The sequence below is a fragment of the Pungitius pungitius genome, chromosome 2 (assembly GCF_949316345.1).
Source record: "Pungitius pungitius chromosome 2, fPunPun2.1, whole genome shotgun sequence".
Classification (NCBI taxonomy): Eukaryota; Metazoa; Chordata; class Actinopteri; order Perciformes; family Gasterosteidae; genus Pungitius; species Pungitius pungitius.
The window spans coordinates 13068295-13093639 of NC_084901.1; the positions used below are offsets into that span (position 1 = coordinate 13068295).

Sequence of the window (25345 nt, forward strand, 5' to 3'; positions counted from 1 at the left end):
ACTGACGGTCTAATAGGACTCGATGGTGTCACTAATCAAAACATGATCAAATGTTTTTCTAACACAAGAAATGAAATAAAAAACAATACTTAATAGATTCAGGCTACATCAATGCTACACCCAGGCTACATCAATGCTACACCCAGGCTACTTCAATGCTACACCCAGGCTACTTCAAGAAAGACCCAAAAGTCTGAATGCAGCTGAACCTTGACCGTATGATTTATAAATCAATAAACGTAGCTTGAGAAAAGGAAATTTCCTTCAGTATTTATTAGACAACAGAAAAATGACTACATTTACTTGATACATTTTTATACATTTTAAAAGCAAAATAAATACAGCAAAATAGCTAAATTAAAAACATCCTTTGAAATCATTGTTTCAGCGGGAAGTAAACAGGAATGATGTCATCAGAAACAGCACAAACAAACAAGGCTTTAGTGACGTAAAAATAGTAGTAGTAAAAAAGCTAATATTATTTTCTTAATAAACAGTAAATATAATCGGTAAGGGAATTAAAGCATTTTAACAGTACACAAGTTAATTTTGTTTTCTCAGGAAAACAATTTACTTTACTTTGTATTCTTAAAATCAATTAAAAACAGAATAATTTCTTATTAACAATTCTTAAACTTTCTCATATAAATGGTTTACCTGCTCACCAGACTATTTTTATCCTCCAAACTATAACTTTCGATCTTTCCTCAGGTTTTTAGAGTTTAAGAATTTAGGACAGAAATGATTGGATATTCATTTAGTTTTTCAACTTAAAAAAAAGGTAGTTCAACAAAGAAACCATTTTGGGAAGTTGAGGCTTCTGTAGTTCTAACATCCAACTGGTTATTGTTCTGGTTTTCTGAGAGTTTCAGAAATTCTTGAAAGGAAATGAATTCATGATTTGTTGTTGAGTTAAAAATGTTGGATTTGGGATAATCAGGTGCAGGAGAGTTAGATAAAGGAGAGTCAGGTAAAGGTTTATGGTTGAAATAAAAGCGTCAGCTAAATGACATGTAAAGGACAAGAAGACGGGACTCAGGTGGAGGAGAGTCAGGTGGAATGCTGAGTGAGTTCGTGGTCGGAGGCGGAGCTTGTTTGACGCTCTACTCCCCTCTGTGCCTTACAGGCTGCCATCTTGTTCTGGAAGTCCCTCTTCTTCTCAAAGTAGTCCACTAGTGGTGGCTCCGTCAGCAGCGATGCCAGCACCTGTTCAAAGGTGATTGACCAATCGACATCCAGCACGCTTCCCCGCCTCTGCCTCCCGTCACCAATAAGCACGGCGTTGTCAGTGATGTCATCACACTGCAGCGAGCTGGAGCTAACCACCGAATACGACGACAGCGACACGTCGTCTTTGGATTCCTCGTCCAGAGCCGCCGGCTCCAGCTGAGCGTCAGCCAAAGCCAGGCACACCTGGGACTCCCCTGACCCCCCCTCACCATGACCCTCCTCCCTCTGAGGCTCATTGGGCGGAGCCTGAGCGACAGGCGTGTTGGCCTTCCTGCCGCCGCCGTTGTTGTTGAACTTCTTGCCGACCTCCCCTATGCGCAGCAGCAGGCTGGCCACAGTGGCGATGGAGTGATACAGCTCCTGCTCCAGAGGCTCCTCACTGAACATGTTGTACAGCGTTTTACACAGGTCGATGAACTGCTCCTGCACACACACACACACACACACACTCAGGTGTGCACTACGAACCCAACATGAATCTGATCCGGATTCTCACCTGGTTCATCCTGGGCAGGTCTTTGATAGTCTCGGCCTTGGGTTCCTTCTCTTTAGCCCACATTCTCAGGTAGTACCGGTAGTCCTTCACCTTCTCGTCTGAAACAACACACAGGTCAGAGGTCACAGATCAAAGACTACCTGCAGTAAGTGGGTGGATTCACGGTGACAGTGAAGCACCTGTGCAGGTAACATTCTGCTTAACTCAGCTGACAGCATTTACCTTTCTTCTCTTCGCTGTCTCCTCCCCCATCCTTCCCTGCCTCACCTGTACACAGGAGGATCTTCATCATCACAACCATCATCCTCCTCCATAAAATAAAAGGACTGAAGTGAGCAAGATGTTAATAACATTTAGAGATAAAGAATGAAAACCGTAGAAGCCGTTCAATCGATAGATGTTGATCTCGATTTTACACGTTTCTCCTCCTCTATGGACGACGTATCAGAGCTAGTTCTGGATAAGCCCCGCCCCCCCCCCTCTTGAGTCATGGGATGGTTTATCAGGTGCCGGCTGTGTGTGTGTGGACTTTATGAGCTGCAGTCTTGGCTTCTCAGCTGGACTGGTTATTCATTCAGGTAAATACTGAACCATGTGAAGATCACAAACCTGGCGTCATTTCCGGTTGCCCCAACATCTCCACATCACATAAGAAGGAAGATTCTGGAGAAGGAGAAAAAGAAGAATCAAAAGAAGGAAGAGAAAAAATTAGGCAACATGAGTGGGAATACTAAAAGATTATAAATCTGATCAGTAGTATGAATAGTATTAGTACTAGTACTAATAGTTTCAGTAGTATTAATACTGCTACAATAAAATAATAAGACTACTGTAGTTACTCTGTAGTTTAAAGTATTTATCTGTGTTTACCTCGTGGCTCCTCCTCAGTGAAGAAGTGTGTTGCCTCCAGAGCAGACTCCGCCTCTTCAGGACACAGCGCTGCAACACAAACCAGTACAAATACAGATAAATATCTCAAAATGAAGAATTATAGTACACACACACACACACACACACACACACACACACACACACACACACACACACACACACACACACACACACACACACACACACACACACACACACACACACACACACACACAGCTGAGTTGTGCGACTGTTACCTGGAGGGAGGTGGAGCTTGTACAGCAGTTTGAGTTTCTCGGTCATGTCTCCGTGGTACATCCCACCTGCAGACACACAAACACACTGTGGTACAAAGTAATATTTAAATATTGGCTGATATTCAGACTTCCTGTTTGTGGACTCACTGAGTCCAGTGATGAACTCTTTGAAGTTGACCAGTCCGTCCTTGTTTTGGTCCAACAGTCTGAAGAGGCGGGCTGACAGGGTGGAGGTGTGACCTCCACACACCCAGGGACTGAGTGCCGTGAACAGCTGGGTGAACTGAGCCGGGTCAATGCGGTACTGCTCCAGGTAAGGAAGGCTGGGATCATGGCGCTCGGCTGCAGAGCTGCTGGAGCCCCAGTAACAGCTCGTCATGTGTTTGGACTGTCGTAAAAAACAGGCTAAAATCAGATCAAAACATACGATTCAAGGTCCAGTGTGGCGACACAGAATGAATTATTAACCATTCATTATTCATGATGACTGTAAGTTAATCTTTGAGAACTGGGCTGACTCCTCTCTAAGCTGTGTGTCCCCCCCACCCAGATTCAAGTCTTTGATTGTTTTAACTCTTGTAAAGAAAGTAACGAGGTGATTCATCTCAGTCCCCTGAATAAAAGCATGAATTGTTTTTTAATGGTAAGCAATTGATTATTTCTAAGGCAATTATTAAAGTCAATGGAGGATGAAATATTCAAAAGGCATGTGTCCTACTTCTGTCTACCGGCGCTGAGGGGTGATTGATATTTGGAATCTTGGCTCATTTGGAATCACTGAACATAAGGACACGTTTTCCCAGGGATTAGCAAGTTTATTTTTTCATAAAGGCACTGTCACAACTTCGGGAAGAGACTGAGCGTCTTCTGTCGAAATGGATTCCTCCAAAGAATGTCCAACACTAGATCTCCATCAAACAGTGTAAACCAAAGTCAGGGCAAAAGTGCAATTAATGCAGTTTTTGATGCAATAATGTGCAAATAAGCTTGTAGAAATGGGATCAAATGATTTAAAATGTCATGGATCAAAAATAAATATGTTTAAAAGACAGCAAGGCTCAGAGTCAAGTGCAATAAAGAGCTGCTTATGACCTTAAAGAGACAGTAGAGCTCCTCCAGCTCCTCGATACTGAAGGCAGACTCCGTCATCATCGCCCTAACCTGCACACACACACACACACACACACACACACACACACACACACACACACACACACACACACACACACACACACACACACACACACACACACACACACACACACACACACTTAACCCTTTGTTTACTTTAGCATGTTAGCATTTAGCCCGCAGAACTCAAACATCACCTACCACGCTCCTCTTGGCCGTGTCCTCCAGTGACTGGATGACCTTTAACCTCTGTTTAAACCTCATCTGTTCAATGACATCAGAGTGCAAGCTGCCAAACCTCTGCTCAAAGAAAAAGAAAAGATCGAAGATCGAATTAAACTGAAGCAGTAGGAGTGCAAAATCCGACTGCATGAGAGCAACACACATGAGTTATTCTGACCTCATAGGACGACTTGATGAGATCAAAGATGTCAATCTCAGGTGGAGGATCGTCTCCACTCGTCAGTAGGGCATGCAGGTGAGGAATGGGAGGAGCCACAGTCTGTCTGTTTACAACATTATCCAGGTACCTAAACTCACACACAGGACAGCTCCTTTGATGCTGGCTTGGATTATTTTTAAACGTATTCATACAGCTGTGTGGGCTGCTACCTGCCCAGGATGGTCATGGCTTCTCCCTCGTCGCTGCAGGACAGCAGGGCTTCCATGTTGTCATAGAGCACAGCCAGCGCCACCTGCACAAAGACAGCTACACCGTAACAGCCAATCAATCAGTGATCAATCGAGGATCAGTCAGTCCAGTGAAGTCTGACCTGGAAGGTGACCTTGATTCCTTCATAGAAGAAGCAATCGACTAATAGGACGGCGCTGTCAAAGGGCATCACAGACAGGAAGAGTGTGAGGAACCAGGACAGGCTGATGGTGGAAATCACACCCAGCTCCTGCATGTGTTCATACAGAAGAGGGAGGAAGGCTCGAGTCAGCTCCTCAAACACTCCCTGATCCACCAGAGCACCTGCAGCGACAGGAACCAGATCAGTACAATGTTTCAGGGTTTTACCAATGACAGAAAGTGGACTTCTTTAAAGGAGTAATCTCTGGTCTACTACTACAGAGGACGGCGTTGGTACTGACCCACCACCCTGGTGTTGTAGTAGTCGGGCAGCATCCTCTCACACAGAGCCACCAGCAGCCAGAAGGCCTCCTCCTCTGGGCAGTAGAGCAACAGGACGGAGGTGACAATGTTCATCGCCTGAAGCAGGAGAAATTATTTTCAATACGTACTATTTTTATTTATTTATGGCCCACAGGCCTTGAATACTGGCCTATTTCATATTATTCAATATGAATTTTAGAACAGAATAGTGTCATATATAGTTATATAAATCCTTCAGCTTTTTGAGATCTATTCAACATTTTGCAATATCACTGATCATGTTTCATGAATGTTTACATGGGTGTGGTTATACAATGAGACCACACCACTTCTCCGTTCTCTTCACTGGTTACCAGTGGCTGCCCGCGTCCAGTTCAAAACATTGGTACTCACGTACCATGCTGTGAATGGATCGGGACCAGTCTACATCCAGGACATGGTGAAAACCTACATCCCAACCCGCACACACTGCTCTGCATCTGCCAAGCTGCTTGTTCCTCCCTCACTGAGAGAAAAGCACTCGGCAAGATCACAACTCTTTGCTGTCCTGGCTCCCAGATGGTGGAACGAGCTCTCTGACGACATCAGGACTGCAGAGAGCCTCTACATCTTCCGTCGAAAACTCAAGACACACCTCTTTAGACTCTACCTTGACTAAAAACACTAGCAAACCGTAGCACTAACAAATGGTAGCACTTAAATTGTACTTATAATATAATGGCACTTTTCTATAACATGTTTTGAAACTGCTTATTTGACGAAATTGTACTTTCTTGTTACTTGTTATTCTGAGTTTGTATCTCTATGTGGAAATGCACTTATTGTAAGTCGCTTTGGATAAAAGCTTCAGCTAAATGACATGTAATGTAATGTGTGTATTGCACGGCTTAGAGAGGAGCTTCAGAATCTAAGTTGGGACATCATGTCCTAGACGTGTGACCATGGAATCCAACAGACCTCAGCACCTCGAGACAAAGTCAAACCCTCTCACTATTCACTCTAATGTAAATTCCTAATTCTCAAAGTGTCTAGTATATAGTTCCCACCCTTTGATTAGCGCGTGAAACAGATGGTGTAGCTGTCGTCCATCACCATGACAACCAGAAACACACAAGCACTCACTCTGTGTCCCTCTGACACCTGACGTGGAGCTATTCAGTCCTCTTAGACAGACGCCAGTCGTCCTTCCCTGTAACACCAGTGAGCCCGTTGTACCTGACAGTACCCGATGCCGGGGTTGCGGTGGGCGTAGGCGGTGAGGACGCGGCGCAGTGCAGCAATGCCCGTCTCATTCTGGAAGGCTCGGTGCTCTGGCATTGAGCGGTGAAGGTCACGCTCAATCTCCTCGGTGGCCAATGAACACAGCCCCATGGCCTGCTCCACCAGGTCACCGTAGTAGCCAGGGTGGGTGGCCATCTCGTTCTGTGCTCCTGTAGCAACAAGGACACGGTGAATTCACCAAGCAGAATGAGGGTTAGCTTTGATATGAGGGGATGAACACGGACCTGAGAACAACAGCCACAGCTCTCCTCGCAGGGCCTCTGGGATCCCGTTGAGGACCAGCTCTCTGGTTCTCGAGGTTCGGTACATGCAGACACCTCGACCGAACTCTGAGAAATGTATGTTCCACGCCTCCTCCTTCATCTTCTCCTTCATCTACAGGAGGGCAGGAGAGAAGATGCATTCACATATCAGTCTGTATCCATAACTTACATATCAGACCTAAACATAGCGAAGCTAAATCAGTGTCAGAACGCCTGAGTACCCGACAGTACTCCTCAGTGTCTACAGGTATTGGGATGTGAACTCACGGCTTTGGGCCCCAGGTCCTCCTGGGCGTCCTGGTGGTAGAGCTGCAGTAAACCCTGGCTGGCTGTGGACAGACCAGGGTGGTAGTGAGGCATCTTGTGGGCAGACTCAGTCCCCAAGGACATGGATGACGCCTGAGGACACAAAACATATCAGTCAAGTCTTTTGGGGTATGTCTCCACCAGGTCTGAAAGGTTCCTCCATTAATCGTGAAGCTCAGATTGGATGGACGCTGTCTGAACAGCACTTTTCAAATCTTGCCATAGATTCTCAATTGGATTGAGGTGTGGGCTTTGACTGGGCCACATGCTCTGATAAACCATTGCATTGTAGCTCTGGCTGTATATTGAGGGTCGCTGTCCTGCTGGAAGATGAACCCCCGCCTCAGGCTCAAGTCTTTTGCACACTGCATCATGTTTACTGCATTTGGCTCCATCTGTCTTTTAGATTAGCTGGATTCTCCCCCCTCAGCTGTGGATCTTCACAGCTCTTCCAGTGGCAACTCATCTGCTCCATGACTCATCTGCTCCATGACCTTCTCTTGTTAGGTTTGCAGTGGTGCCTTAACAGAACATGTATATATCCTGCAATTTCCAGATGAAGGACTATTTTGTGTTGGTCCATTACATAAAATCCCAATGAAATACATTTTAATCTGTGGTTATACAATGACAAAATGTAGAAAGGTCCAAGGGCGGGTGAATACTTGTATTGCAATGTATATATTATAGCTCTGATACGTTTTGTGTCCTCAATGTGAACAATGAGTGACTCACAGAGGGACCGACGGGACACAGCGGGCTCGTATCGCCTCGCGAGCTGTCCGGTGTGCGCTGCAGGAAGTCAGAGATGCGCTGGACCAGGAAGTCTCTGTCTTTGAGGTTGGCAAACAGGAAGTTCATCTTGTTCTTAGTGCTGATCGAGACGGGACACGGTAGCACACTGCTGCTGTCCGCCTTCTCCGCAATGGACACCTGAGGAGCAGAGGATGATGGGTAATGATTAACAAGCATGGTGGCCAAGACGTACCATTACTTAGTTTACATCATGTCTGAGCTGAGCGAGCAACTGTGTGATCTGTGGGTTTCCTGTTAAGTCTTGATAATTCCTGACTTACCTCTCTGAGAGGGATGATGAGCTGACACAAGCCTTCTTCTCTGCTGTTGAAACAGATGTAGTTGTTGGAGATGAAGAGCTGTCCCACCACATGCATCTTAGCAAACGGCGTCCACAGTGTGCAGTCCGTGTGTCCGTCCAGACGCTCGTCCTGGGTCAGACGGAACATCGTTCGATAGCGCTCATTCTTCGCCCTCGCGTCCAGATCCCTGCAGCGAGGACATAAACTCACTAGGTCAAAGGTCAACAGACTGCCGGGGGACTTGCTAGGACACACCAAGCTCCTCTCTCACTCTCTCCTTCTACATTAATCCACGTTTAATTAATGCACATCACTAATTCAGCTTCTTCTCCAGAGTTAGTTGTGCTTTCTCGCCTCACAGGATTCCATGGATCATGGTTTCGTCTGGACCCTGGTTCTGACTCCTGCTGCTGCTGCTGCGATCATCATCATTACTACTATTTTAAATGTTAATTTTACTGTCATCATAAACCAACATTAGCCTTTCCTAAAGTCTTGTGCTTTCCCTCCCTACAGGCTTCTGTGGATGGTGGTTCTACCTGATGGAGGTTCTACCTGTTGGAGGATCTACCTGTTGGTGGTTCTACCTGACGGAGGTTCGATCTGACGGAGGATCTACCTGTTGGTGGTTCTACCTGACGGTGGTTCTACCTGACGGTGGTTCTACCTGGTGGAGGTTGTCCCTGCAGTGGTCCTGCTGTACACCTGACTTTCCAGTCGCAATTATTTGAATATTTTTGGTCATATGAACTGAATGCATTTTACGTTGTTCATTCTGTACACATGACATCCATTTAGTCCATCCTGATAGACGGATCCTCCTCCAACGTTCTCACTAAGGTTTCTTCCCTTTTTTTACCCATGGAAGGAATTTCATATTTTGGGGAATTTTTCCTGTGCCGATGTCAGTGTTTGGGCACAGAGGATGTTGCGGACTGTGAAGCCCTCTGAGGCTAATTTGTAATTTGCGATTTTGGGCTTTACAAAATAAAATGAATTGAATTGAGGTCCAGACTACTTCAGGAGCACAACATGGAGGCTGCATCAAAAACTGCCGAGTGCCACCTGTGGAGACAGACAATAAACAGAAGGATTCCTGATTTCTGAGCAGAGTGCTACCTCCCAGATGGTGAACAGAGTGATAGCTCTGGATACAAATGATGAATAGAGTGATTCTGCTTTACACATATAATAAGTAAAGTGATCCCTCTTCACACTGACACTGATACCTTTTGAGTGCGGACACATTCTTCAGCGTCTTGCAGGGTTTGGGCAGCGTCAGGTCGGCAGCAAAGGCCTCGTTGTCGAGGAGCTGGCGCATGGCGATGTTGGCCAGCTGCTCCATCAGCTTGAAGGTGTCGTTGATGTTCAGGAACATGGAAAAGAAATGCTCGGTGTGACGCGTGCTGACACAAACACTCTCTGGAAACACCAGATTGGCATTCTTCTCCAGCTGGGTCACCTCCGTCCACTGCACCACCAAGATCACTGAGAGGTGGAGGAGATCCGTCATTTAAATATATTAAGATTAAATTATCAACATCAGGAAATACGTCTTTACACATATACATACATATGTATATATATATATATATATATATATATATATATATATACATACATATGTATATATATATATATATATATATATATACATATATATATATATATATACATATGTTTATATATATATATATATATACATATGTATGTATATGTGTAAAGACGTATTTCCGATATATATATATATATATATATATATATGTATATATATATATATATATATATATATATATATATATATATATATATATATATATATATATATATATATATACATATATACATAGGCGTGTAAAAATAACAGCTTAATTTTTCAAGTCAAACTTTAAGGTTCACATTTGTTTTTCAAATATTCAAAACTTTTGACCTGGATTTGGCTCCATACGTAACCCTGTTTTTTTTAAATGGATATAAAATGTCCTGCACAGAATAGTTAGATTACATTATTAAACTCAGTGCTGTGATTGGCCGCTCGTACCCTCCTTGCCCATTAGGAAAGAGTAGAAACACAGGTGGTTGACGGACAGGTAGAGCCAGCCCTGGCGCGGCACTCGGCCCTTCCAGTAGCTGCAGGAGTAATAATTCACCAGCTTCTCCTCTTCCGGCATCGCAAACAGCCTCCTCATCTTCAGCTCTGCCTCTCGAAACTTCCCACAATCCTCCTCCTGGTCCTCACCCTGCTTCAGGCGGTTCTCCTCCGCAATGATGCCCTACAGGAAGTGAAATCACTCACTGAAAAGATCATACACAACAAAAAAAGACAACCTGACGGGTCAAACCAGAAGTTACATACAGAGATTTTTCCTTTGACAAATGTGGTAACGTCTTCATCGTTGTCAAAGATGGAGATTGTCTGGAGGAGGTTGGACTCCAGCCATTCCCAGTGCTCAGTGATCTCTTTCCTGGATGAGCCTAAAATACATGACTGAGGGTCAATAAACGCCACTCAAACACCGAAGACAACCAGAGCGCTCCTAGTCCAACGGACCCACCACAAGCCACGTTCCAGTAGATCTGAGAGTCCGCAGTCTGCAGCAGGATCCTGTAAGGAGCCACCCTGGCGCTGGAGTCCAGCACCACATCCAGAGTTCCAACCAGTAAACCTGAACACATAGAGAAACAAGGGTGTAGGTAAACCATCAGATCTAAACACATAGAGACACCAGAGGTCAATCAGTAGACCCACAGGAACAGTAGACCTGAACAGAGAGACAGGGACAGAGATAAACTGGTGGACCTGAACACAGAGAACAAGGGAATTTGCAAAAATGAAAAGCAATTTTCTCCTCAACTGAGTTGTAGCAGCCTGGTGGGCAGAGGAAGGCAGGTGTAAGATCACGGCAGACCAAAACGTTTCCTCCACACTGATATAGTTCATAAATAAATGTACCTAGTTCATTAGGCTGCACTATATCATACGTTTAGCCAAAGGACCACCAAACATATGCAGAGTCAAAATACAGGTTTAGCAAGGCGGTGAGAGAAGCTAAACGACTCTGAGAAACTTCAACAACAGTTCTCAGCAAGTGACTGTTTCAGTTTGGAGAGGCTTTAAACACCTTACAAACTACGAGCTGAACGAGTTCACTGCAGGTTTGATAGATTTCCTGACTCCCCAGACCCAGAGGATGTTCTTCCTGAGGCAGCTGAAGAAATCCAAAGACGATGATGGTGCACTTCTACACAGCCATCCTGGAGTCCATCCTCTGCTCCTCCATCACCGTGTGGTACGCTGCAGCCACAGCCAAGGACAAGGGCAGGTTGCAACGTGTCATCCGCTCTGCAGAGAGGGTGATTGGCTGCACTCTGCCGTCTCTCCAGGACTTGTTTGCTTCCAGGACTTTGAAGCGAGCTAGAAAGATTGTAGCCGACCCCTCTCACCCCGGACATGAAGTGTTTGTGCCCCTTCCATCCGGCAAGAGGCTGAGGTCCATCAGGACTAAGATCTCCCACCACACTCAGCAGTTGGGCTCATAAACATGTAACCTTATCTAGGGGCTAGGGTGATGCATGGAGTAGCGTGGTGCGCTGGGAAACACAAGGTTAATGGTTCAATTCCCAGTTTCTCCATGTGCCATGTGGAGGTGTCCCTGAACAAGGCACCCAACCTACAATAGCTCCACAGGCAAAATGTAACGCATGAGTTATAATGCAACGTAAGTCGCTTTGGATAAAAGCGTCATTTAAATGACATGTGATGTAATCATTGCCCAACGGTCAAATTCCTTGTATGTCTTTATTTAGTAATAAATGTTTCCTGATCCTGATTTCCAGTGTAGCGTTTCAATCGTGTCTTCCATGTTTATATTTTAATATATTTCTTCGTAAGTGGTGTACGTATCTGTATAATAAGGAGAATTCGCTTTAATCCAGATGTGTCGTATTGATGAGGACATGTGATGCATTTTGAAGATTTCCAGCGATATGTTTGTGAATGTATGACGAATCAGGCGACCTAGCCACAAAACAGCTGTTGCTGTTAAGTAAACCACGACGGCCAAGCAGTGGCAAACCAATAGTTTCCAAAACCATTAGGGACGTAAACCCAGTTGGCAGAAACTAGTGACTCACCAGACAGTCCCCCCCCTCGGCCGTGTCCCTTCCTCCTCTGCAGGATAAAGAACGGGTTGGCCCGCTCAGAGACCCACAGAGCTCCGGCCATTAGAACCTCCTCCGGTTGGATCCACATCTCTACTCTCTCCCTGGTCACCCTCCTTAGGGGGAAATAACCGTTATCACCGGTAGAACGGAACCGTTATCAACGGACAGTGAGGCGATGTTGTTGTTTTTACTGAGTCTGCTGACTTAACATCACTTCCGGGTCTGACGCAAGAGGACCCCGCCTCTTCCTACGGTGCGTCATTACGTCACAGACGTGAGAATAAATACCTCAAAAAAAATAAATCACCTCATTTTTTAAATTAAAAACCGTTTTAATTAAATACGCATTTAAAAAATGTAAATATGTTAAACATATAATTAGTACATTTTAATACTATACTGGGGTTAGTTTACACCAGTATGTTTTTTATTAATCATTTATAAAGCTGTATCTGTGGGTTGAATACACGGATCAATAAATTCAGACATGTTAAAGGCAATAATAACACTTTAATTCTGAGGCAGTAAGAGACAGAGTGAACTGAAAGTATCCTCTCTATCATCACCACCATGTGACACAAAAACGTCTTCAAAGATAATATTGATTGATCAGTCAGGTTATAGATTGTATAATGCTTTTTATATATGGAGCTCCTTCACTGGAGTTTATTACACGCGGAGTAATTCAAAAGCAGTTTAATACATCTTATAGGAGCCGTCGGTCACTTCAGGAGACACTCCGAGTCTCTGGGTGACACGAACACAGCAGTGACCTCATAGGTCCAGCTGAGGATGCCACATCTGTCAGCAAATGGGAACACGGCAGGACCACATTCATGTTAGCAGCTTTAAGGTCCTTCATGTTGTTGGGGTTAGTTAGCGGGTCAATGCCGTCGTCAATTTTTATTTCCCCGTTATGTATTAGTTGTGAGAGCTGAAAGCTAAATAAGTGCAGTTAACATGAGACACTGACGATGAATCCAGGAGACCCAACCTTAAAAAGGATTGACAATAGCATCAACTAGAGAATAATCTCCATGTACAGTACCAGTTCAGTTTGGACACACTCTCTCATTCAATTGAATGAGTTTGTCCAACCTTTTGATGATACAGTAAATATATATTTATTATGAAATGTATTTCAAATGAAAAGTAGATTATTGAATTGGACGGAGTTAAAACATGAAAAAGGTGAGATTACATGTGTTTTGCTTACAGCTTGTGGCAGTACAGGTAGTGACCCCCATCCGACTCTCCACTCATTGGCCCCCAGACTTGAGGAATCCAGACAAACTAAAAGGTCTAAACCAGTGGACTGAAAATCAGACAATTTTCTCTTTTGACCTAGAGAGGTTTCTCCCTGGGTCCATAATATATGCCCAATAAACTCTGATCTTCCCATCTGACTCTGAAGGACACGAGGATTTAATACATGTGGTGTGGAAGTTTTAAATCTCTGGAAGCATCAAAAGAAGAACAGAGGACCCCGGGTTTGCTTGCTGAGGAACTTCAACTAAAAGAGTATATTTTGAGACTGCTCCTCTAAATCTAAGTGTCCTTGTTGAGCAGGTGTTATGCTACAGGGGAGTTAACACTGTTAAGCCTGGGTTATACCTTCTGCAAGGACAGTCGCACAAAGATGAGCTGAGATGTCAACGTTCGGCTCTTTTCACTCCGTGAATCGAATCGTGTCGAATGGTGTGATGTCGCTTTGCTCACAACCCTCATGATGTCCACCTTTCAAGTCCTAGATTGTTTCCACAGAGAATCCAGGTCATCCACTGGTCTGGCTTCCAGTCTGATGATGAACATCAGGAATCAGCTCAGCCAGTATCTTTTTGAAGGATCTCCTTAGAACTTCAATAACTTTTCCAAGAATATTATTTAAATACAATGTTTTGGGTTCTTCATTTTAAGGTCCAGGAAAGTACTGATCACTGAGGATTATTCTCACAAACCTTCCCAGGAACCAAATAAACTCAGAAAGATTTAAGAAATCTTTTTCAAGTTGTTAAAGGAACCTTCTAGAGACTTTTCAGGAGAGAGACAATATCATTTATAAGAACGCAGGACCGTCTTTCAGATTCATGAGTTTTTCAGGGACCATCAAACTTTCCGAGTCCCTCAGTAACCTTTCAAGCAGTCTTTTTGGGAGCTCGGGACCTTTCTAGAAAACGTTTTCCAAAAACAAAAAAGCACTTTGATGGGAGTGTTCCAGGATTGTTTCTTGAAAGTCTAGAGTCCATGTTCAGTTGGAAAGAAAACGTGATGATTAATGATGGTATAACGTGCGTCCAGGTAGTCTATATCGGAACGCGCCCTCTCCCACTCCACACAACCCACAACCTGCGCCCATAAAGGCTGTCCGTCCATCAGCAGGTGGAGGAGGAGGAACAGTGACGATGGGCCTCAGGACTTGTCTTCATAGAGGTCTAGCGAGGCCTGGATGTCTGGTAGCTCCATCTCGCAGACTAAACTGCGAGGAGACATTGAGTTCCTGTTAAAAAAGTGACCGCCACCTGAGGAGAGAAAGAGATGAAAGATGACTCATGTTCTACAAACACCATTATGACACAAGTCACAGACAACAATGTGCACCACATGAGTCATAACAATGGTTCTTAAAAAACGATTCTCTAAACAAACTGAGATATTCATCAATCAAAACAAATTAGAATTTTCTTTTAATAACCACAAATGGAGCAGATTGTTTAGTTTGTGCGAATTTGTTTTTAGTTATTAATCCTCCTGTCACCAGCGTCAAGAATCCCGGAATGCTGCCATTTTTTGGTTTATTACCACATGACATCAATGACAGGCACTCATGACCCAATAGGATAATGCCAATGAGCTCTGGGCAGCAATGGACGGGTCCTCGCTCTATGGCGCACATTGGGGCACAAACGTGTAATCTCCTGTTGCCACTCGGTGGCGTTATGACAGAATTTAAAAATAATTGGGACCCTTAAGTGTTTAAATAATATTTTTAAAATATGAGTATGTTTAGTGATGCTATGTCGACATATGCCTTTTGTCTTCCTCTTACACATGTACCCCAAATGTCACACATGTCAAACAGGGTGCAGGGGCTGCCGGGGGGCGGGCTATGAAGGGAATTATCCTATATATATATACACACACACACACACATATATATAGTCTTGGTGAGACTTCACCAATTTGAGGTCGATCAGATATGGCTTGGGGGAGCACATCAAAGTGTAATTTTTGTAATTCCCCTTTACCAATAGGTGGTGCTATAGTTTTTTGAAAATCAGTGCATGGTAACACTCAAAATGGTCTTAACACCAAGCCCAGGTGGATCCACGAAGACTCTTCATTTGAATAACTTTTGACCCCCAAGTTTATAAAACCAAAAAGCGCAGACTATTAGGCAAAAATGGCAAAAAGTCCAAATATTCAGTGATTAACTGCAGCAGTGTGTCAATATTCTGAAAATATTTGGGGATGTTAAATTGACAGTTTTTGAATATGACAAAGGCCTCAAAAGTGCAAAAAGTGAATAATAAACTTTTAAAATACCAAAGGGCGTCAGCTCAGGCCCTAATAATTCCTAAAAATACAGGAGGTTCCTCTACGACTAAACGCAGTTCAAAATAATTTTGAACATGTTCCAAACAAAAACACATTTATTTTGAACAAGAAGCCGAGGAATGACTGAGATCAGAAAAACTGCATCCCATTTCTCTGCTGTGAAGCTCCTGTGAGGCCTCCACTAAAGCCTCTCTGGATTTGTTCTGATTTCCTCAAAGTAAAACCTTTACACAGATACCGACCGAACATATAGGAGAGTTTCAGGCGTCTTCCTTCATGCAAGGTAAAGCTCCTGTAAGTACTGCACTGGATGCCCCCTGGCTTTGCACTGGTTTGACATATGTGCTCTACGACATTGGGAAGCTGCGATTATTATTATTATTATTGTAAAGTTGTAAAGACGTCAGTGTAAATATATATTTCTAATTGGATTTGTCGCTTAACGGTGAAGACTTTTGGGGGTTATTGTGCCATGTGTCTTACTGGTCACAGCAACGGTGATGTCAGCAGGCGTTCTGGGAGGGGCCTCGGGGTGGGGCAGGCTCAGTGGCTCTAGGCTAATGGACGGCTGGTTGCTTTCGCCCAGCGTCACCCTTTGGCCTCCAGACGCCTGAGCGATACCCAGACGCTCCACATCCAACACCACGCTGTCCACGCAGGGGAGAGTGGTCTGAGGACGGAGGACAAAAGGAGAGGACAGAGAGAAGGGCAGAGGAGACAATAGCGGTTATTAATGACACTCCGGGTATGTTAATGGTATGTAATGACTCACCATGATGCCAAGAGCTTTAAGGATGTTGAGTTTGCACATGGGACAGGTGCAGTGTTCGTTGAGCCAGGGGTCCACACACACCTTGTGGAAGACATGTCTGTAGACACGGTTCATCAAAGCATCAGAACCAGGACTGAGTGGATCTCAAACATATTAAAACACATGGGGACACTGGCAGCACAAGGTGAATATAATAAAACAGCTGTGGGGAGCTCCAGTGTTTCCACACTCACTTGCAGGGCAGAATGCGAACCACATCGTTAAGCTGGTACGCTTCAATACACACCGCACAGTGGTTGAAGTCCGGATCGGTTTCCTGCAACAGACACAGAGAAACTCACATGACCCTCTGACGTCAATATTTAATGTCACGTAACAAAGAAATGAACATGTAAGTGTGACTGTAAAAATATAAATAATGTTCTCTTAATCAACTAAATAAAAGTAGTGCTGCATTTAAAACATGTTCAAATAAAGTGCTGAGAAAGAAAAGCTTGAATTTATATAAATCTAAACACATTTTAACAATTAAACAGTTTGATAGAAATATATCCACTCTCCCACTTTATTGGTAAGTGGGAGAATTAACGTCGCTGTCTTTCTTTTCTTCCTACCGTCTTTTTATTTGTAACTACAGCCGCTACCTCTCGTCTGTCCGCAGTATTGAGACAATGTCATCGTCCTACCTGGAAGCAAAGACTCTTATTAACTGATCAGTGTCTGCTATCAGCTGTGTCCTTGTAGCAACTTGTCAGTTCTCTTCCTCCAAGTAAACAAAGTCTGACACCTCTGGTTCTTTTTGTCCACCATGTATCCAACCGTGTCCCCTCCCTTAGATCCGTTCTGTAGTGTGATGTACTCGACTGAACCCCTTCTGATCAAGAGTGAAGACATTCATTCAGCACCACAGAAGAAGGATGGAAGTGACAGATGTTTTTACCTTGTCTCCTTTTTTCACCGTCCTTGTTGTCAACTTCCCGATGGCTTTCTTCGCTGCGTCACCAAGGCGACGCTGAACAGAGAACATGCAGTACATACATGTAAGTGTATAACATGTACTACACCAGTCTAAATACTACCACAGTCTGTAGGCCCACTGTACTACAGTACTCTGAATATTAGTACTGTCTGTAAGTCCACTGTACTACAGTACTCTGAATGAATACTAGTACTGTCTGTAAGTCCACTGTACTACAGTACTCGGAATACTAGTACTGTCTGTAAGTCCACTGTACTGCAGTACTCTGAATGAATACTAGTACTCTCTGTAAGTCCACTGTACTACAGTACTCTGAATGAATACTAGTACTCTCTGTAAGTCCACTGTAGTACAGTACTCAGAATACTAGTATGCTGACTCTTCAAGGTGAGGTGAAGGTTGTTCTGCAGCAGATGGCGAGGAGGAGGGGGGTCGTGAGGGGTAATATTACTTGGGGAGGTGGGGAGATGAATCGGATTAAATATTAATGATTCATCGGAGCAAGAGGAGGTAGAAGGAGAGGAGGGTGTAACAGCATGCTCTACTTTTAGCTTGTTAGCAATGTCATAGTACGTTAGCTGTGTTTTAAGCTTGTCAGCATGTTTTAGCATGTTAGCCATGTGTTATACTTGTTAGCGGTGTTATAATACGTTAGCTCTGTGTTTAGAGTTGTTATGGCACGTTAGCGCTGTTTGTTAGCGGCGTGTTAGCTTGTAAGCATTACGTTAGCGATATGGTAGGGTGTTACCTGGCTGCGGTCACGGGCACTGGTGTAGCGGATCTTCTGGATGAAATAGAAAATGAGCCAGGCTGATGAAATTATCATCAGGACGATGAAGGAGATGGAGACAAACACCAGCGATCCTCGGTTGATGTTTTTGGTGGGACTCCGTTGACCCACCACCACAGAGAGCACAACAGTCAGGTTCCTCTCCAGGTGTGCCAGGATTTCTTTACCATACGCCTCTGTGATCATCACGGCCACCGTGTCACCAGTACCTGTACACAGAGAACCAGTAACAGAACCAGTAAAGACTGAAAAATAGAGTAATACACTGTACTTCAGTGTAACAGTAGTACACAACTGAACAATACTGTCTCCATTTGCTCAGGTACTCAGACCTCTATCTGCTCAGGTACTGTCTCCTCTATCTGCTCAGGTACTCGGACCTCTATCTGCTCAGGTACTGTCTCCTCTATCTGCTCAGGTACTCTGACCTCTATCTGCTCAGGTACTCTGACCTCTATCTGCTCAGGTACTGTCTCCTCTATCTGCTCAGGTACTGTGTCCTCTATCTGCTCAGGTACTTTGACAGTCAAACTCTCTGACCTTCGTGTCCCATCTTGACAGTCTTGTCGGTGGAGTTGTTGTAAATGACTACTGCTGTGGCGTTGTAGGCGGCCGCCTTCAGAATCTTCTCCTTAAAGGTGCAATTTCCTCTCTGCAGCAGCGCCACCCAGTGAGCGTTCCGAGGAGGGACCAGGAAACGGGTTCCGGGGTCGCAGCCCTGCCGGTCCACCACTGAGTAAACAGAGCGTTACCATGGTAATTATTCAATTCATTTTATTTTGTAAAGCCCCAAATCGCATTATTAGGAATTTGCCTCAGAACCCTTTACATGGAGGGCAAAGGGGCGTGGCCCCACCTTGAGCCACAAAGAAACAACAACAAAAAATAAAACTTTTTAAAATTGTATTAAAAACACATTTTACAAAATAGTCAATATGTGTCTTTGTGTTTTTGAAACATGGAATATTCCCAGAATTATTTGTAAATTAAGGTATCCTCGCAAAATATATGCTTTTCCTGCACGTCCTCTCCGCATGTCTCAGCTGGGCGGGTCTAAGAAGCAGTCAATCACTGATTAAAGTTAATGAGTGACATTATAATTTTAGCGTCATTTTAACATACATTGAGATTTGGGCTTGGCGTACGCTGCCTCTCGTCAGGGCAAGTCTCGTCAGGGCAGTGTCCTTCCGAGAAGACCCGACCCGAACTCGGTACGAGAGAAGAACTTTGCTGGAGAAACTATAAGTAAAACAGCTGGACGCAGATCAGCCTGAACTCACCATCAGACAACGGACGCTTCTGTAGAGATGCTACACCTGGAGGTTTAGCTAGCTAGTTAGCTACATGCTAACTCCGTATATATGTATACTGTGTTTGGAAGTGGAGGCTGGTTGACAGTAATGACGCGATGACAGAGTTAACATCACAACGCACGGCGGACGCACACAACCAGGACATGGATGAAAACAGGGACATTTTATCGAAAATAATTCATTGTGTGAAGTTCTGTGTATGTATCTAGATCTATATATCCATGTTCTAATAGATTTCATATGAATATATTTATCCTTTAATATATTTATTATATGATATTTATCTTGGATATATATATAATAGTTACAATATGGTAGTTATATTCATATATATATATTTTTATTAATATACTGAATTTTTTGAATATGTTGTCCTTATTATGTTAAACTGTTGGAATGAATGTTTTATATTTAATGTGTTGATTTGATTTACATTGAATCATACTGGGATGTTTACTGCTCCTGAAGAAAAGAATCCACCAGCCGCCACTGGTTTCCAGTTTGTACACATGCAACATTCTGTCCCAAAACCCTCACATCAGCAGAGGAGGATCCCTCTATCAGACTGCTATTAAACCCATGTGTACAGAATGAACTACATAAAATATGTACAAACATTCAATTCCTATGACAGACATGATTCAAATGTTGCAAGTAGTAAGCCAGGTGGACGGCAGGACCACTGCAGGGACATTATGTTATCGTAGTAATTACAGCTTTGTTATAGAGAACACATTTACATCTTAAAGGGACATTCTGACATTTTTAAAGCGGTTTCTCAGTATTGTTATTTTTAGTCCGTTTTAATATTTAATTACAAAAGAAATATTGTGATATTTTAATATGAATGTTTTAGTACGTACTTCGTAAGTACTGTGTGTTGAAGATTTTTTATGTTGACACTAAAATCACATTCAGGTTGTTGATCATTACACTGCATCGTCACTGACAGGGGAATGGTTACCAAATGCTATAACGTTGTTGTCTTTTTACATTATGTACATTAAGTATCTGCTTATAAAACAATAAATTCTTCAGAAAAAGGTGCGAGAGTCAGGATTCTGAATATTCAGACTATGTTCTGTTTTGATATAAATTTTAAATAAATAAATGTATGAATAAATAATAGTTTTTTATAGTGCTTTTCTTGGTACCCAACGACGCTTGTATAACACTATATATAGTTACCATGTGAAAGGTATGTACACCATATACATTCCATAAATACATAAACATCATTGGTACCAGAGATCAGAGCTGAGATGCTGCAGTGTCCTTCAGTCTGACTGTAATGTGACCTGAGAGCAGACGCCCAACCGTCAGCCTGAGTATCAGTACTACAGATACTGCATGTACTACTCCATCAACTATAAATACTACTCCATTAACTACTACATGAACTCTATAGAATACTCTATATAATACTCAATAAACTATTACATCTAATACAGATGCCTCAACCTTCAGCCTGAGTATCAATACTACAGATACTGTATATACTGCTATATGTATATAAAATATACACACTATGTATGCTACGCATACTACCACATATGCTAGAGACTCTGAACAGTTACCACTCTGATTCTATGAAAAGTATACTAGTAATAATACACTAATAATGAAATATAGTCTGTATATTAATTACTTTATGTGTTTAGACATTAGTAGGTCATTTCTTGATAATTTGAATCCAGCCGTAGAGTTTTATAAAGTAGGATTGGAGCCAATCAGTCAGCTGAACTTAGTTTAAGATGAAGCTTAAAACTTTCCTCTTTGGTACCTATAGTTAGTTAAGTTAAGCTGCTGTAGACCTAGACTGCTGCAGGACACACAGAGCTCCTCTGTCTCTCTCTTTCTATAATAATTCACATCTTATTAATGCACATCACTAATTCAGAGTTTTTGTGCTGTCTCTGCAGGTTTCCATCTGTTCGTGCCTCCTCCTGCTGCTGCTATCATCATCATCATCATCATCATCATCATCATCATCATCATCATCATCATTTTAAATATTAATTATATTAATATTACTTTAATCATAAAGAAACATTACCCTTTCCTAAAGTATTTCTGCTTTCCCTCCCTACCTGCTTCTACCTGACTATCTAGATAGAACCACCATCTATTTTATGGTGGTTCTATCTAATGGTATTTCTACCTGACTGTGGTTCTACCTGTTGGAGGTTCTATCTGACTGTAGTTATACCTGTTGGAGGTTCTATCTGACTGTAGTTATACCTGTTGGAGGTTCTATCTGATGGAGGTTCCATCTGATGGTGGTTCCATCTGATGGAGGTTCTACCTGTTGGAGGTTCTACCTGACTGTGGTTCCATCTGTTGGAGGTTCCATCTGTTAGTTATACCTGATGGAGGTTCTACCTGACGGTGGTTCTACCTGATGGAGGTTCGACCTGACGGAGGTTCTACCTGTTGGAGGTTCTACCTGATGGTGGTTCCACCTGATGGTAGTTCTATCTGATGGTGGTTCCATCTGATGATAGTTCTACCTGACTGTGGTTCTACCTGACTGTGGTTCTACCTGATGGTGGTTCTATCTGATGGTGGTTGTCCCTGCATGGTCCTGCTGTACACCTGTCTTACTACTATCAATTATTTTAATCATTTCTGTCATATGAACTGAATGCATTGTACATCTTCTACGTGACATCCATTGTAGTCGGTCCTGATAGAGATCCTTCTGACGCATGTGTACAGAATGTACAAAATATAATGAATTGTTTTGACCCCCACGTGACCTCAGGTGTAAGTCAGTACCTCCGTGGTGCTGGGCAGGTGTGATGACAAGTCCCCTGGTGTCCACCTTAGGTGAGTTTTGTCCGTATGTCCCCTCGTCGCTGCTCATCATGTGGAGAACGTTTCCCCGCCCGTCCATCACCGTGGCGTTCACCGTTGCGCCCACATACTCCTCTGACACGACGTTTCTGTCAGAGCGGGCCGCTGCCACCGAGCGGGTCAGAACCAGGACCAGGAACAACGAGGCGGGCATACGGGTCCACCTGGGGGACATCATGTCGTCCTCTCAGTCGTGTCACATCCAAACCTACAGAAAACAGGACACCTTTTGACAACAACTTAATTTCAAACGGTATTATTGGTAATATTAAAAAGTCTCTAAAGGTGATTTGTGTCTTTATATTGTTCATCTCTTAATGTCTCTGTGTGTCATACAAATGTCTCAATGTGTCCTCTTAATGTTTATGTTTCCTGTAGCGGTCTGTGTCCTTAGATCAGAGATCCACAACCTTTTTACACCTTTTAAACCTTTTAACGTTACATGTGAGACGAAGGAGGCCGGAGGGAGGATGAGGCGGAAATGTGTCAAAAGGGACAAGCCTATGTAAAGAGAATCCAGTCCTTTTTCAAAATAAAATATTTTTTTGAAAAAAAGTCATATGAAACAAAAAAAAAATGTCTTTCTCTGTGGCCCGGTACCAAGGGGCCTTGTGGTTTGGGGACCTCTGCTAGATGTCGATGTGCGCCACCTGGGCGTCCTATTAATGTCCCCTAGATGTCTCTTTAAACCTTTTGTATGTCCCCTAGAGGTCTCTTTGTACTCTTTACACCCCCTAAATGTCCTTTTGGATGTCCCTATGTACTCTCTGTATGTCTCGGTTAGTCCCCTAGACATCCCCACATGCCCTCTTTATATCGCACAATGTCAATAAGATGTCCTCTTAATGTCCCAGATGTTCCAAAGTACATCCTGCTAATGTCCCCTCCCATTGTCTCTGCTAGTCCTTCGATTCGATCTTGGATTTGTGTCGGTCCCAGTATGTCCTTACAGTGAGCAGTACCGTGGATCAGATAGTCGGGGACAGGACAGACGGCAGTGTCCGTGTGTTTGTCTGATCGTGGAGCATCATCACCAGGTCGACATCTGGACCTTCACGCCGCCATGTCCTCGGCACTGAGATCCTGGTGATTACAAGCCCGTGGCGTTAAATGACTGCTGAAATGAAGTCCGGGCCCGCTGCTCGGTGCTGGGACCCGTTAACGCCTGTCGGTGGTCGCTTTGTCTTACCGTCTGCAGGCGGACACGCACGCAGCTCCCGCCTGCGCAGCGCCGTCCTCCCGGTGAAGGTCTACCGGCCCGGTGGGCTCGAGGTCGTCAGATTCTGCAGCGGTTCCGTGTTTAATCCCCGTTCTGTTCCAGCTGTTTGGACCGTGCGGAAGCTCGATCCCCGTGTCTCGCGTTGGTCACTACTGCGCAGGCGCAGAGCCAGGCAAGGGGAGGCGGCAGAGGGGCGCGTGTACGATACCTCAATGTTTAGGTACCTGAGGTTTGCGTCATTTGTCGCGATACCTGACGAGAACTCATCCGCTGTTAATAGTCACAGTATCGAAGATTATTAATCATCAAAGCTTTAATATTTCATAACCTGCTAAACACCATTAATATATGTTTTTATTGAAATGTAAATATTAGAACACTTTTTTTAAATTTAAGTTGTCCATCCTGTTACTTCTTAAAAAACAATAATAGCAATACAACAATAACAATACAGTAATACTTTTAGTATAAATAATGAAAATAAAAACAATAATAATATCAAGAATAACACAACAATCATAATTAACAATAACAATAATACAATAAACAATAATAACAATAATATTAGCAATGATGATAATAATAATATTAGTTATTATAACAATAATACGTTATTATTATTATTGTATTAAGAATGCAGTAATATGTGGCGATTACTCAGATCAGAGATGATGATGACCAATAATCACAGTAGAACTAAAGTAGCTCCACATAAGAGAGCACCCCGATCAGCAGGGCTCCGTAGGATGAGATTACGTAGATCAGGCCTTTTCTGCTCTCTGGAGCAGGTTTGGCTACATCACCATAGCAACACATCCAAAAACTTGAATCTGGTCCGGCGCAGGTTAATTTGAGCTGATGGATTAGTTCACCACTCCCCCGGAAAAAAGCAGCTCTCTTCCTCATTGATTAAGGAGCGATATCGGTTAGATTAACGTTTAATAGGAGACATCACAAAGACCCATTATGACATCACTTCCTGTACGAGCACCATCTGGTAAAGACGGGAACCACACGCTGCAGCCAAGCATCCACTGTCCCACACACTGTCTCACACTGTCTCATACTGTCCCACACACTGTCTCACACTGTCTCATACTGTCTCACACTGTCTCACACACTGTCTCATACTGTCTCACACTGTCTCACACACTGTCTCATACTGTCTCACACTGTCTCTCATACTGTCCGTTTGTGCAGTGTTGCGATGCAGACAACATCTGGAAAGCCGCTGCATGTTGTGCTCTTTGTAAAGTTCTCTCGGTTAATTTGTCGCTTAATAAACTTCTGGATGTTTCACTGCTTCAATTGATCACATGTCTGATTATAAATAATAGACACATATGGATTTGCACATACAGATTCAAACACACATAATAAAACTTCTAGTTCTATATGTTCATCTACACATACAAATACACACATACGTATGATACATAAACTGATAAAGTATATCATAGTATAATCTGATTGATTAGAGTGTGTCTAATTAATCAGATTAAATGTGGGGCGGTGTCAGTTTTTGCCATGATTTATTGATTAAATTCATATTTATTTTAAGTACAAATTTGCAAATGAACCTCAGAGGGATTTATAGTCTGTACACATGTGACATCCTCTTTCCAGAAACCCTCACAGCAAAAACTCCC

At 43.3% G+C, this 25345-nt stretch overlaps 2 protein-coding genes across 4 annotated transcripts; both read right to left on the reverse strand.

Moving 5' to 3' along the window:
* Positions 1–256: 256 nt before the first annotated feature.
* LOC119211443 (TBC1 domain family member 9B) lies at positions 257–12443 on the reverse strand. Of its 2 annotated transcripts, XM_037462350.2 has the most exons (23): positions 12183–12443; positions 10604–10714; positions 10405–10523; positions 10090–10321; positions 9278–9536; positions 8028–8235; positions 7687–7884; positions 6913–7044; positions 6607–6757; positions 6317–6531; positions 5080–5197; positions 4758–4960; positions 4597–4679; positions 4385–4514; positions 4186–4284; positions 3946–4014; positions 3001–3241; positions 2854–2919; positions 2597–2665; positions 2336–2389; positions 1949–1993; positions 1727–1824; positions 257–1653 (listed from the first exon to the last, which is right to left on the reverse strand). In XM_037462350.2, exons 1-23 carry the CDS (start codon positions 12298–12300, stop codon positions 1051–1053), a joined length of 3621 nt encoding a protein of 1206 aa, XP_037318247.1. In that variant the 5' UTR covers positions 12301–12443; the 3' UTR covers positions 257–1050. The 2 variants fall into 2 exon arrangements, with proteins under 2 accessions (XP_037318247.1, XP_062416437.1); XM_062560453.1 differs by lacking the exons at positions 257–1653; positions 1727–1824 and having other exon boundaries at positions 1960–2034.
* Positions 12444–12702: 259 nt separating this feature from the next.
* rnf130 (ring finger protein 130) lies at positions 12703–23893 on the reverse strand. Of its 2 annotated transcripts, none has more exons than XM_037462375.2 (10): positions 23667–23893; positions 23440–23560; positions 22400–22685; positions 18849–19040; positions 18267–18517; positions 17480–17551; positions 16773–16855; positions 16540–16636; positions 16251–16437; positions 12703–14731 (listed from the first exon to the last, which is right to left on the reverse strand). In XM_037462375.2, exons 3-10 carry the CDS (start codon positions 22653–22655, stop codon positions 14622–14624), a joined length of 1248 nt encoding a protein of 415 aa, XP_037318272.1. In that variant the 5' UTR covers positions 22656–22685; positions 23440–23560; positions 23667–23893; the 3' UTR covers positions 12703–14621. The 2 variants fall into 2 exon arrangements, with proteins under 2 accessions (XP_037318272.1, XP_037318270.1); XM_037462373.2 differs by having other exon boundaries at positions 23428–23560; positions 23667–23892.
* Between the last annotated feature and the right edge of the window lie 1452 nt (positions 23894–25345).

Coding starts and splice junctions, on each gene's coding strand:
- rnf130 (XM_037462375.2), bottom strand. CDS start 22,655: ATGATGTCCCCCAGGTGGACCCGTATGCCCGCCTCGTTGTTCCTGGTC. Junction 16,856..17,479: donor CGGTGAAAAAAGGAGACAAG/GTAAAAACATCT, acceptor TGTCTGTTGCAG/GAAACCGATCCGGACTTCAA. Junction 16,637..16,772: donor GTTCGCATTCTGCCCTGCAA/GTGAGTGTGGAA, acceptor CCGTGTCTACAG/ACATGTCTTCCACAAGGTGT.
- LOC119211443 (XM_037462350.2), bottom strand. CDS start 12,300: ATGTGGATCCAACCGGAGGAGGTTCTAATGGCCGGAGCTCTGTGGGTC. Junction 8,236..9,277: donor AATGTGTCCGCACTCAAAAG/GTATCAGTGTCA, acceptor TCCTCGCTGCAG/GGATCTGGACGCGAGGGCGA. Junction 4,961..5,079: donor CTACAACACCAGGGTGGTGG/GTCAGTACCAAC, acceptor CTGTCGCTGCAG/GTGCTCTGGTGGATCAGGGA.